The sequence below is a fragment of the Musa acuminata genome, chromosome BXJ2-7, assembly GCF_036884655.1.
Source record: "Musa acuminata AAA Group cultivar baxijiao chromosome BXJ2-7, Cavendish_Baxijiao_AAA, whole genome shotgun sequence".
Classification (NCBI taxonomy): Eukaryota; Viridiplantae; Streptophyta; class Magnoliopsida; order Zingiberales; family Musaceae; genus Musa; species Musa acuminata.
Genome location: NC_088344.1, coordinates 33,953,282 through 33,966,512, shown reverse-complemented (window position 1 = coordinate 33,966,512; position 13,231 = coordinate 33,953,282). Strand labels below are relative to the sequence as shown.

The 13,231-nt window shown below is 44.0% G+C and overlaps 2 protein-coding genes and 1 long non-coding RNA gene across 3 annotated transcripts; 2 read left to right on the top strand and 1 right to left on the bottom strand.

Moving 5' to 3' along the window:
* Positions 1-210: 210 nt before the first annotated feature.
* LOC135617715 (uncharacterized) lies at positions 211-4,371 on the top strand. Its single transcript, XR_010488819.1, has 2 exons — positions 211-652; positions 4,306-4,371. It is a non-coding gene; the product is annotated as an uncharacterized LOC135617715 (long non-coding RNA).
* LOC103992490 (NAC domain-containing protein 2-like) lies at positions 4,111-5,429 on the bottom strand. Its single transcript, XM_009412203.3, has 3 exons — positions 5,172-5,429; positions 4,763-5,043; positions 4,111-4,651 (listed from the first exon to the last, which is right to left on the bottom strand). Exons 1-3 carry the CDS (start codon positions 5,347-5,349, stop codon positions 4,214-4,216), a joined length of 897 nt encoding a protein of 298 aa, XP_009410478.2. The 5' UTR covers positions 5,350-5,429; the 3' UTR covers positions 4,111-4,213.
* A 1,951-nt stretch (positions 5,430-7,380) lies between these two features.
* Positions 7,381-12,155, top strand: LOC135617713 (NAC domain-containing protein 58-like). The gene is made up of 3 exons (XM_065118232.1): positions 7,381-11,035; positions 11,119-11,420; positions 11,493-12,155. Exons 1-3 carry the CDS (start codon positions 10,873-10,875, stop codon positions 11,883-11,885), a joined length of 858 nt encoding a protein of 285 aa, XP_064974304.1. The 5' UTR covers positions 7,381-10,872; the 3' UTR covers positions 11,886-12,155.
* The last annotated feature ends 1,076 nt before the right edge of the window (positions 12,156-13,231 follow it).

Genomic DNA, 13,231 nt, shown 5'->3' with positions numbered 1-13,231 from the left:
TCTTTTTGTCTATGATTGAATTAATTGGATAATTGCTTTCTAAAGTTCGGTAGAGGTACAATTGTTGCTCCCATTTTTTGGTTGGTGAATCATATTTAGCGATTTTAGCTCTTTAGTCTGCTAATTAAGACCTTACACGAACTGCAGTTTTGACGTTAATTGAGATAAAAATTGAGTTTTTCCTTTTTTTTTCTCTTCTGATAGGTTGTTTGGGGAGGAAGAGACGAAGATTATGGATAGTATATCTAGCAATTGGGATTATGGATGCGCTCATCAGTAAGACTCAACTCGGGCCTGATTAAGAGTGCTCCACGATGTGGGACCAAAAAACTCGAGGCAAGAGCTTGGGGATGACTTCTAAGGATTTCGGTTCGATTGTGCCAGTTGGTCTTCTGGACAAAGCCCGCGAAGGGCGAAAAGCAAAGAAGGGTAAAAAAAGGGATGGAAACACATCGTTCACATGTCCAAAATTCTATCCTACTACGCTTCACCCTCTCCTCCTTCAACAAGACCGTACGCCACCATGATTCTCCACGCCCTTCACTCCTCTCAGATCAGTTCCAGTTTTTCCCATCTCAACAACATAAGATGATCAGCACCAGATGGCAGTGACTCGGCTGGATCGCTGTGCGGTCACCTCCTTCCTTACCAGGTATAACAATCTTTGATCTCTAGGACAGCGATGATGGCAATGGTCTTTCGGGTGCGATGTGGGTGTCGGTGATCTATAGACGTCTTCTATGTTCTCGAATAGTTTGGCTTTGCGGTGAATATTTTTTTGGTTTCGGTGCGCTCTCTTTAGCGTAAGCACATCAAGGTCAGTAAGCGGATAACCTGTTTGTTGATATGTTGCAGAGACGTCTCTCTTCTGTATGACATGTGACCTTCACTGACTTCTTTGATAAGGAGAGGAAATAGGGCGTTTTAATTGATGAGCACAATGAAGCAAACAGGACACGGCTGGGGAACCAATATGTGGGTGGATGGAGGATGCATGTTGTTAGTGAACCTTTACGCCGTGCCGAGGTGTCAACACGACTCTGTCCAATCCCGGATGCGCAAGGTTACTCACGCGGTCGTGGGGGGGGAGAATCGTGTGCTGAGCTAGCTGAAGTATGAAGCGTGCGATGGTCTGTATCATCCCAGCTAATGCTTGCACCTAGTGGGTGAGGTTGAGGAACATCTCGGCTGAGATAGCTGACTGCCCCATGATGGTCCTGGGAGGCGACAACTCGGGATCATTGAACAATCGCCAATAGCGGCTAGGGGTCGCGTTCGAGGTATTCCCTTCTAGGTTTGGAGGAAGTGGGGAGTTGCCCTCCAAAACCAAAGGTCGGGTGAGTCGGGGGTGGCTCTTCTCCAGGGCGCTCTCCCGGGTTGCTCGATTGGGGACGCTCTTACGACGTCGGGCCCTTCCTCTAGCGTCAAAATGCTAGTGAACCTTTACGCCGTGGCTGAGGTGTCAGCACGGCTCGGTCCAATCCCGAAGGCGCAAGGTTGTCCACACGGATGCTCGGGTGGTGGAAGCGAGTGTCGGGTCGTGTTGAGTTTGAGCCTCGTCTCTCGAGTGCGGTCTTCTCCCTTGGTGAGTGGCTTGTTTCTTCGTCACCGAGCTCCTGCACACAGGCCAAGGTCGGGAAAGGAATTTCCCGACTTGACCCCTCTAAAGGTTAAGTTAGTGTTGAGTGAAGTAAGAGGGAGTTAAATGCTCGAAGTCCTTCCCTTGACGTCGATCAGGGGGTTGACTTTATATCTACAAATGAGAGTCGATTGTGCGTGATCTGTTAATGGCGGCCGACTTCTCGGGTGACTGGTTTGTACCTCCTATGCGAGTGCCAACTGACCTACATGGATTTGCGTTGCACGGCATCGTTTCGAGCTTTCTGGAGCAGCTTTGTGCTATGCGATGTCGTCTCGTATGGCCTCGGACAGCACGGGAACAAGCGGTCGTTCCATCCAAGTCCGAGGTGTCACGTCGACGCAATGCACTATATCAATCTTGAGGCTTTACGTTGGTGCTGACGTGACTACTTACTATTGCCACGGTACTAGAATATGTCCTATCACATGCCAGTCTTTGTGTACAAAAGTGGAAGAAAATGGCGGAGAATTGGTCAAGTCGTGATAGTGACACCCGCATTTGCTGTGATGCACAGCTCATTTTTTGCATAGTAAACAGGAATATGATTCTAAACATTATGACCGCATGCAAACAAGGAGATGGTCGAAGCTCTGGCTTCTGGTAAAGAGGTCACTGAGCTGTCTGTCTGATGGGGGTAGAACTGGAAAACAAGCAAGTTTTTCTGGAATCCTTGATGAAGAATCAATGAGGTATTTTTCGCAAAATGTCTTCTAGAGAGCAGGGAATATACCTCTGTCTTTTCTGAAGAGTTACCTATGCTAATGATAACCAACTATCCCTCCCACAACACACACACCTGGGATACAACCATCGGTCCGGAATCCCCATAGATTGGTGTGTTTCAATTTTCTCTATGCATTTTGTGAAAGAAAAATCCCTTGCCATTTCTCTATAGCAAAATTTTATAAGATCACTCGTAGGATGCTAATCTTGTCCTAGTCTTTTTAGTGCTCACATATGTTTATCTGTTTTGTGTTACCTGTCTCTGCAAATACGTTCTTTTTCCAAATTTGCTTGCCATCTTCAATATATGGTGCACTAGGAACATTCATGCATGGTGATTTATATAGCATAGACTGAGTTACTACCTGAACTGGAAAACTAGAAATTGATGATCTCCTAGGCCCCTACATCGCTCAGTCATTGAATCATCACTTCATGCCTTCATGGCAGCAATGTTAAGTTCATGTGGTATTTTATCCGTTGGTTGTTGCTAGATGACACTTAATGATGGGACCCCAACATGGGATAAGGAATGTTGAATTAATTTTGCAAAAAGGATTCTCTCTCTCTCTCTCTCTCTCTCTCTCTCTTACATCTTATGTTAGTCTATGTCCGATAGTCTATACTTACACCTTTCATGATGAAGTTACTACTCTAATCAACAAAGGGTTGAACTATTACCAAAAGTTCCATATCCATTGGATGGATCATTGAATGATTAAGGTTTCTTTCAGATGTGAAAGGCTGGATACTGACTAAAATATAAGCATTATATTTTTTATACTTGGTGAGGGTTTTAGTAGCTGGGGTCTTTAGATAATTATGATCTGCATCTGCATGTAAAGGGAATTCTGAGAATTGTTTGATCCTCTTCTTCATTTCCACTTATTCGCCCAACTTGATTCCCTGCTTTTTCCTAAACAACTTTCTTTGCTTGCTCACTAGGAGTATACTATAGTATGGTGTTAGCTAATGGTCTTGCTGGTGATCATGTGATATCCTCTGTTGATCGTGGCTGTGAGTTAAGAAATGGCATAGTGAGTTTTAGAATAAGCCATGTCTGCACCACGTAAACTAATTGATTTGTTTGACACCCTTCGAATATTATTTACATATCCAGCCTAATTTTTTGGTAACACATCTGACAACTTGCAGTTGGCTATACCTTCTGCGTGCATGGTCCATGCAGCATAGAAGTTATTCTGATGAAATAATGGGTCGCTCAACCAGTGTATCCTTTATTTGAATGCTGCTACTAACCCATGCATTTGTGTTCATTGGGATGAATTGATTGTCTCCAGGTATCATGGATTTTTGGATTTGTATAGCATGGTTCACACAATTTCTCCATCAGGTATTTGTTGCTGCATGGAAAAAAAATTCCTTGGTGTAGAAGTGGCTCTCTCGTTTAATTTATTCATGTTTGACACGTATCTTCTATGAGGTTTATGAAAGATTTTTGTGCCCATGCATATACATAGTTTTTTTTGTTTGTTTGTAGATTTTGATGCTCAAAATCTCAGTTTGCTGAATCAGAATGGTAGTAGCACCATAAAATGTTGCATATGTTTCTCGTTCTAAATTGAAGAACAGTTAAATCTTGATGTCATTAGTCGGTCGTATCAGAAAACGATTATTAGAGTTTTAGGACAAATTATGATCGAGTTCAATACTTAGTTGATAGCACATGTGCATCAGCTTTGATGCTACGTTCATGAACCAGCGTTTGTATGTAATGCATGGAATGAAGCAAATAAATCCATTGATATTAACTAGATCTTTGATCTGCCATCCTCCTATACTACCCTATTCTTGTACTCTAGTTACATTTTTGACTTTCAACTTAATTCAGAATGGTAACATGTTGGTGCCGCTTGGTCTATGCATTGGAGGTGCAAAGGATTGGAAGTAATAATCTTGGTTTGTTGCATCCATGGAAGGTGTTGATCCGAAGCCCATGAAGGAGCTCTGCAAGTCATCCAGTTTCAAGTCCATGAACCACTCATCTTCCTTCTCAATCTTTTCGACCATCTGGAGTCCTACTGCTCTGCTGGTGCTTAATGCTTGTCCTCCAGTAGAAGCTTGGGATGGATAACCTAAATCATCGAAGTCTGGCAGCACATCATCGTTTTCGACATCGGATTCTGGCGTCCTGAAGCTGTCCGACCCTGTATCGTCCAATGAATCCATGGTCAATCCGAAGGATGTCTCCTCCTTTTGCTGCTGCTGCATCTTCTCCCAGGTGTTCTTCTTGTTGTATAGCCGGCAAAGAACCCAGTCGTCCAACTGCATGAACACGGCGAACCATTCATCATCTTTAAGAAACAGAAAGGTATTAATTATCACCTGCACTTCTCTGAGCAATTTTTATAAGATGTTATTCATTTGTATTATTACCCTGAGGCTTCCCTTATTGGATTTGCGGTTTGTATCAGCCACTCTGTATTCATGCATGATCCAGTCCGTCTTCACTCCTCGTGGTGCCTTCCCGGAGTAAAAGACCAAAGCTTTCTTGATCCCAACGGTCCTGTTGCTCCCCTTGGGCGAGATCGGCTTATCGGCACCAGTTGCCTTCCAGTATCCCTTCCCGGCACTCCGGTTCGGCCTCGAGCCGTTTGGGTACTTGCGGTCACGGGGGGTGAAGAAATACCACTCCCTTTGTCCAAACAATGATTTGTCTGCTCACATCACAAACATACAAAGCCAAATCAATTTAGCCCACAGGTATGGAAACCATTTGATATCTTCCTCGGCCAAAAAAAAAAACAAATCAACTGATTTTTATATCATTGGATGGTTACAATACCTGGTAATTCCCAAGGGTCATATTTGTAGAGATCGATCTCGGCGATGATAGGTACGGCCGGGCGCTGGCAGGCTATCTTCCTGCACAGGTAGTGCACGACGAGCTCCTCGTCGGTGGGGTGGAACCGGAACCCCGGTGGCAGGTTGAGCTCGGCCTCAGCATCTCTCTTCCTTCCCATCCTCGTGTCTCCTGTGAGCTCGATCTCTCTTTGCCGGTGTTGGGTGTGTGTTTTGTTGAGAAGCTGGTGGTCGAGATATTTTGAACTCCCATCGTGTTGGATATATAGGGGAATGGATGGGTCGCAGCAACCACGTGTAGGATCCGGGAAGCTTCGCGTGAGGCGGCCGACTGCATTGGTCAAGGTGGCGAAGACCAACGTGCTGTTGCCCGCAGAAACCTACCCAGGCTCGAACCAATCCGTTCAGTTCAGGTAAATTTACATATTAATGCATAATTCATATTATATTATATTTATTTAATGCATAATTCACCTTAATGCTCTATATTTTGATTTCATTTCTGTGTTTTCATCGTTTCATATCAATTTTGTTTTTCTGCTACATTTAGTATGAATTTTCATTATTACTTAGCGTACAAATACCGTACACATGTATAAATTGCATGAAGCCGATGTAATTTGGAGTCGAAGGGACTAGCACTGTTAATTACGCAGCCATTGTGCAAGGAGGCGGGGATTCACGACATGAACATGTACGTACGTCTGTCTCCCTTGCTCAGAACCCTTCAGCTCACGTAAGGGAGCAGGATCGACAGCGAGCTAGGGTTTCATGGAGAACATGGAATGATGACACATGGGATCCATTGGACCTGGAGACGGCGAAAAGAGACAAGGAAGCGGAAAGGTGACACAGTTACGGGGGCCGTGATGAGTACATCCCCAGTTAAAACCTTGCGAGGCGGTGCCATCACCCGTTAGGGGGTTTCTGGATGTCACTGTCGTGACGCCCTATCGCCATGCCCGTGCATTGCATCTGGGCGCCTTTCATTTCCGGACGTACGTCTCTTTCTTGTCCACCAAGCAAGCCGTTCTTGCATTATGCATCGCATAATTCTTTGATTAGTTAGGTACTTTAGATGATGAATCATATGGGCCCAGTCACTAGTGTCGAAAGGAACACAAAGTCATACGACTGGGGATTAATGCGGCGGCTGTAGAAAATTCTCAGCCGACGCCGAGGATTCCGATGCGAGCAAACCATGGGTAAAAGGGCATAACCTCGGAGCAGTCGAGTCCTTTTCGTTGACGCTTTCATTTCTGTCACGTGTGGGTTGATTTTGACAACCTGTATTCACACCACTTTTTTTATTCGATTTTAGAACATCGGACAGCAAATTACTTGTTGGTCACGTGTCCTCTTGAGTATGGAAGAAAGGAAAAGGTCTCCCCTTTCTCTTTCTTAAAGGAAAAAGAAAGAAGCCAACGTTGTACTTTGGAGAGTTTTTTTTTTTTTTAAATATAAAATATTCACATTCTAGATATTTCTCGTATCTTCTATTTTACTTTTTCTCAAATAATATATATTTTTTTATCTGTTACAATATAAATAATATCACTTATAGTGTCTTTCTAATAATGTTTACAATGTTTTCAACAGTCAATAAAACATTGTAAACGTTATTGGAAAACATTATAAACAAGTCAAATAAAAAAATATTATAATAAATAAAAATAGATAAAAATAATAATAAAAATAAAAATAAAACATTGTAAACTTATAGTGTTGTTTTTCCCTTCATATTGATAATTTTCGATGGCATACTTGTCTAAACACGTGGGTGGACCACGTGATGTGGCCGTCCCACAGGAGCGTCGCAGTTTGAGTTCAGCCATTGGATGGATTACGCGAGCGATAGCAGATCGTGATGACAATGTTTCACGACGAATAGTTTGTGTGTCCTTATCAGTGTGTTGGCTTTAATTGCTTTGGTCAAATGACAGCACCAACGCGTCGCATCAAATTGGTTCGTGTCGGGCCGAGATGTTGAATCTGGCCCATTTGGATTTGATCGTTTGCAGCGCCGTTCACATTTGAGCTACTTGATGATCTTTGTCTTGTTAAGATCTTAAATAGGATGATTAGCTAAATAAGATTTTAGTGGGAATTCAATTAAAGGTGTAACTCCTTTTTTTCCCCCTTAATTTTTTGAAAATTAAGATATTTTTTTTATTAGTCATCTTTTTTTTAACATGAATAATGCTGCACATTTATCGTGCTTATAATCATCTGACTTAAACAAGTCAGATCATGTTAAATCAAGGATGACAGTATTAATGTCTTATAAGCATGATTGTTGAATTTATTTGATGAAGTGCTCCTCAACGCTTCTTACGTGCAACACATTCAGATCATTCATCCTATATTCCTCATAAAATACGAGATGTCATCATCAAAGCTGACCAAATTTAGATCACTGGGATAACTTTCCCCAAACATGATCATGATTTATTCATCAAGGTGGTATCTTTGACATGCCCCCACCCTCACTGCCAACTCATGGTGGTGCCAAGAAATGCCACATATACCAAGGTTGTAGAGGAAGGTTTGGTAGGTAGGTGGGACAGTGTTTGTGATGGATGACCTGATAAGAAGAGACGATTTGCCACCTACTACTACTACTTCTACTACTACATAAAATATGTGATGCTTTGGAACGAGAGATTCTACCCCACTAAGCCGGTGGATGGTACACTCGGAGCCAAGCCCCCTTCTGCCTCCGCCGTCCATGTGGTTGGTCGCAGCTTCACTGCATTCCCACCATGTTAAGATAGACGTTGGTGAGGACAAGACAAGTGGGATTGGCATCCAATTAGCCTCCGACTGGTGGTAGCGGTCGATGAAACGTAGTCATCCAAGATGATTTGTTCTTGGGCAGAAGAGTTTGAGACCAAGATTTGTCCTCGGAATGTGATTGCTGTGACAGGAGATGGTCCATAGATGTAGGTTTTGGCTGATAAATGTGATTGTAATGTGTTGCTACATCCCAGCTCAGATCTTTGTCATGGCATTTAACACTTGGTCCTTTGATGAGATGGTGAGAATGATCATGAGGTGTGCTCTTGATATGAATGATCTAAGTGGATGTCGGTAAGAAGTCTTCTATGATAAAGCTGAAAACAAGATTTAGTGTTGCCACTTATATCTCCTTCGTTCGACGCTGGATGCTGCGGTCAAGACAGTGTCCAATGACTTGCTTCATAAACAATGACAGCGGCCAAATTTACCGACTTTTCAGGAGAGAAGAGTCGTCAAGGGATTAGGATATTTTCCTACCAAATTTAGAGCAGGCATTCATGGTGGTGCTCATGCATGTCGATCAATCTGTGGCAGAATGCACATTCATTTGCTAACAAAGCAGGTTAATGCAACTTTTAAGTGTAAAAAGTCTAGAAACAATTTCTGTATCAGCAGTGTTTTCTAGTCTGAAGTGTTATAGTGGCCCTCTAAAGCTGCCATGCTTGCTTAACATTGATTGCTGGGGGAGCTTTCGAGTCACTACTGTAGCCTTTGACTTCCTGCAAGCAGATCTAAATTGTCAGTCGTGCCTATCCATTTCAACCTTCTACTCTTTAACTTAGATGATGTAATGAGTGCAACTTGCAAGACACGGCCACAAATAAAAGTAGGACCGAAGCCATGAGGTTCTTTAGATGCATACACACTTGCTGAAACTTTTATGGGGGCTTCTAAGCATTTCACTGGGAATAGATAAAGACGACCTTTTCTTTTTGGTCGGCATAATTTGTCAACTTTTGACTTGGATAATCCGAGATGTGGTGTTTCTTCGTATGCACGTTAGCGTGTGATTGAATCTTCTAACTGATAGCCTTCAAGTCATAGAGTTTGTTTATCCTCCTCCAACAATATTTTGGTCAGATGTTTTATTTTTTACATGGAATATAAATTTAAATTAGATGCGTTAAAGGTAGGTCGCTAAGCTAGCTAAAGAAGTCATCTTAGGATGAGATTCATCCGATGTCCAAGTTAGATAAACACGTGTGTGTGTGTGTGTGCGCGAACAATATTTTGATCAGATGTTTTATTTTCTACATGAAATATAAATTTGAATTAGAGAAGCAACAATGCTACTTTAGGTGTTGAAGTAACATTAAATTAGATACAACAAAAGGTAGGTCGTTAAGCTAGCTAAAGAAGTCATCTTAGGATGAGATCCATATGATGTTCAAATTAGTTAGATAAACACGTATATCCTAAAAGAGATTTTTTTTTTAAGGAGAGAATTATGCATGCAAGGACCATGTGATGGAGATGGAGACCGGTCAAAATTTGTTTATCGAAGCAACCAAAGTCAACATATGAGAAAGGTTGGAAGGAAGGAGAAGAGGATGGTTCCAACAAACCCTATTGTTGCTGCATCACGTGTGACATGGGTTCTCCATGCAAGCAACACTCAACTAGATAAGCATTCATGGTTTTTATGATCAAAGCAAACATCTTTCTTCTTAGATAACCTTCACGTACACCTCTCTCTCTCTCTCTCTCTCTCTCTCTCTGTCTTTGTTTGGATAAACTCTCAAACCACTTCTCTTGACTCTTTAGTGCACTTTGATATCTACACTGTTCCTGTTGTTGTTGAAAGACTTGTTAACAACTCTTTATGTCATTGATAAGTCCACAATCCTTGAACAATGATTCGACAAGCATTTGAAGTAGTGTCATGGAGTATTTAAGGCCTTGTTCTTGTAATACCAGTAACAACAGGTGTATTTTTAATGGAGGAGAGATGCACTTTGGCTCTCTCACAGGATAAGGTTGACAACATGGTTCTGCGACATCCAATCTGAAGGGGAGAGAAATGCTGCATCCTAATCTTCTTCTTCTGTTGGACTCATCATCCTCCTTTAAGGAGTTCTACTCCTTCAAGTCATGCCTCATCCCTGTTGTCAGCATCCACATCCAAAGCCATTTACCTTCTCAAGTGGACCTCCCGCCCCTCTTCCAACCCCACGTCAACTCCTATCCATCACCTGTGCCCTCCCCAACTCCACGACCAACGTCACGCTAACCCATGCACGACAAGTGCATGCATTCCTCCCCCCCCTCCTCTTCCGTGTCCCTGCCTTCGGTTAGCATCCCTCTCTCTGTCCTAAAGCTTGATCGTGGCTTTCCACATCGCCCTCCCCTCCCTAATTAGCATCTCCCCCTTTGAAACAAAGCGACAGGTGCTAATCCAACATGATGCACCGATCCGTGTGCTGTCAATCCACCGAGATCGCGATCATGGTGTAATCGATGGTTCACTACAGAAAACAGACGAAGATTAAAGGGCCTAACGTTTCGTACCTCTAGGACACCTGTCCAATGCTCATTTGCTCTCGGTGCTCTTCTGTGTTCTCTGGGCTCGGGTCTCAATCATGCTCTTCTGTGTTTTGGGTAGTATTACTCGAAGCACACGCTTTATGCGGAGAACCGACGGTCGAGATCATGGGTTTCCTCCATCCAACGACAGAGAGCATCCGGTTAACCTCGAAGATATCCGCCGCCGTTGCCCGAATTCCCATTTTACCCTTGGCAGGCCGCCTCCCCACTAAACGACAAAACCCAACGTTCATATAACCGTGCCCTCCTCCTCCTCGCTCAAGATTCCGGGTCTTCTTCCTCCGGGTGAAACGGAGCAGCAGCAGCAGCTAAGATTAGAAGCTTAGCGTGGAGTTGGAGCCATGTCGAGTGCAGGTATGTTGCTTCCGCCGGGGTTCCGCTTCCACCCCACCGACGAGGAACTCATCCTTCACTACCTCGGCAACCGAGCCGCCTCGCTGCCGTGCCCCGTCTCCATCATCGCCGAGGTCGACATCTACAAGTTCGACCCGTGGGAGCTCCCCGGTCAGTGGTGCCACCCTCTCCGTCGCCTTCCTTGATCTCCGCCGCATTCCGCTGACGCCTCCTCTGTGTGTTTCCGGATGCAGCCAAAGCCACCTTCGGCGACGGAGAGTGGTACTTCTTCAGCCCCAGGGAGCGGAAGTACCCCAACGGGTACCGCCCCAACCGGGCGGCGGCGTCCGGCTACTGGAAGGCGACCGGGATCGACAAGCCTGTGGTCACCAGCTCAGGCAACTCCTATATTGGAGTGAAGAAGGCGCTCGTCTTCTACAAGGGGAGACCTCCGAAGGGTGTCAAGACGAACTGGATCATGCACGAGTATCGCCTTGCTGAACCACCGAGCAAGAACAGCTACAAGCCCATCGAGCTCAGAGACCTCTCCATGAAGGTACGATCCTCCTTAAGGCTCCCTTGCTGGAACGGCAGATGACAGAGTCTTCCCTTTGCCTGCTCGTTTCAGCTGGACGATTGGGTTCTTTGCCGAATCTACAAGAGGAACAGCAGCAGCACTCAGTCCTCAGCTGTGGAGGATGTCTTCGTCCCAACTCCATCAATCACGACGCATCAATCCCTGTCGGAGCTCCTCCTCGACGCTGCCGACTACTCCGACGTGCTCGGTCTAGAGAACCGCCACGACATCGACAGTAGTAGGATTCACAGCAGTCGTCTCCCTCACAACCTGAAGCGCCAATGGGTAGCAGATGGCTGCTTCGGAGACCGCGATGAAGCGTTGTCATCTCCTGCAAAGAGACCAACGGGGTCGAGAATTGGCACCGACCTGATCGACGACTTCGAGTTCGATCTCTGCAATCCTCAACTGATATCATACTCCTCCCACTTGGCCTGGCAATGAATTGGTACAGTCTCTGCGGAGAGGAAAGAACACAAACAATTTGGTAGTGATATTAACTTGTAGCGTAGAGAGTTTGTGGATAGGTGGCAATTGGAGCAGGGAGTAGAAGCCAGGACTGGACCTGCACATTTCATGCTCTCTGCAATCAAATATGATGAGATTGCTGTCCTCTAGCAACAGTACAAGAAGAAATGGATTCGATGTCCTCTGTACTATCAATCAGAACACAAGGACAAGCCATGCATGAGAAAAATTATATGATTTTGCTTACATCTTCTATATTTGAACTCTGCCGACAAGTACATTACGGCTGCTGGCTTCTACATTTTACCGGAGCCGGAGAAGACGACGATGGTGTGGTCACCTTCTCGGCATCCTACTCACGAGGAACACGTGCTTATCACGACACGATCTCTCCTAAGGTCTATTATGGGACCCAATTACCCATTCCCAACAAACTGGATCTGAATGAAGGTGTTTATGTAAATGAGAACCCAATTACCTAAGACCCGTTTCAATCCCTAGTTCGAGAGGTTAAACTGGCTCATAACCAAAGAAGAATTGGGCAGTTAGAAGACATTTCCTCTAATAAGCTTTAGGAGCAGATTCTGGTGCTTGAGAACAAAGAAGCCTACATGGATCTTTCAAAGGACAAAAACATCAAGTTGATTTGTCTTCACAATCATTTACAAGCTATTATTAGACAAATTAATACCAAATGGCAGTGGAAGGCTAAAACTAAGTGGATCAATGAGAGGGACTGAAACACTAGATATTATTATAACTTGATTACCTGGTGAAAGTAAACAAAACCTCATCAACCAGCAGCTTAAGGTGAATGGTGATATCATTGACCACCCTAAATCTATCATGCTTGAGTTCACTAGGTTCTATCACAATCTTTGGTTGGAGGATGATTCCTCCATGCACCACTCTCCAGGTTGGAGGAATTCAAAGTCTAGGGTCAGATGACTTTACTATTGAGTTTTATAGCTATTATTCAAAGACTCTCTATGTAATGTCAATTATCATATTTTGGCTAAAATCCTTGTCAATAGGATCAATCCTTGCCAATAATATTACTTTGGTTGCTTGGCTCATTCCCTTTATGACTCCAAAGGAAAAAACCCTTTTGCATTGATTAAACTGGACCTTGGAAAGGCCTACGATGGCTTTTCTTGGAGAGCTATTGGTAAGGCTTTAGGTGCTTTCAACTTTCCTCCTAAATTTATTGATTGGGTCATAAAATGTTTCTCTTCCCCTTTCTTTGCTTGTTGCATCAATGGTAGGCATTCCTCTTATTTTCAAAGGGTAAAGGAGTATTAGACATGGGGATCCTTTATCCC

Bases quoted from the DNA above. Each gene is read 5' to 3' on its own strand.
- LOC103992490 (XM_009412203.3), bottom strand. From the start codon at position 5,349: ATGGGAAGGAAGAGAGATGCTGAGGCCGAGCTCAACCTGCCACCGGGG. The intron at 5,044-5,171 runs GTATTGTAACCA...TGATGTGAGCAG, and splicing joins TGACCCTTGGGAATTACCAG to ACAAATCATTGTTTGGACAA. The intron at 4,652-4,762 runs GTAATAATACAA...GTGTTCATGCAG, and splicing joins CCAATAAGGGAAGCCTCAGG to TTGGACGACTGGGTTCTTTG.
- LOC135617713 (XM_065118232.1), top strand. From the start codon at position 10,873: ATGTCGAGTGCAGGTATGTTGCTTCCGCCGGGGTTCCGCTTCCACCCC. The intron at 11,036-11,118 runs GTCAGTGGTGCC...TTCCGGATGCAG, and splicing joins CGACCCGTGGGAGCTCCCCG to CCAAAGCCACCTTCGGCGAC. The intron at 11,421-11,492 runs GTACGATCCTCC...TGCTCGTTTCAG, and splicing joins TCAGAGACCTCTCCATGAAG to CTGGACGATTGGGTTCTTTG.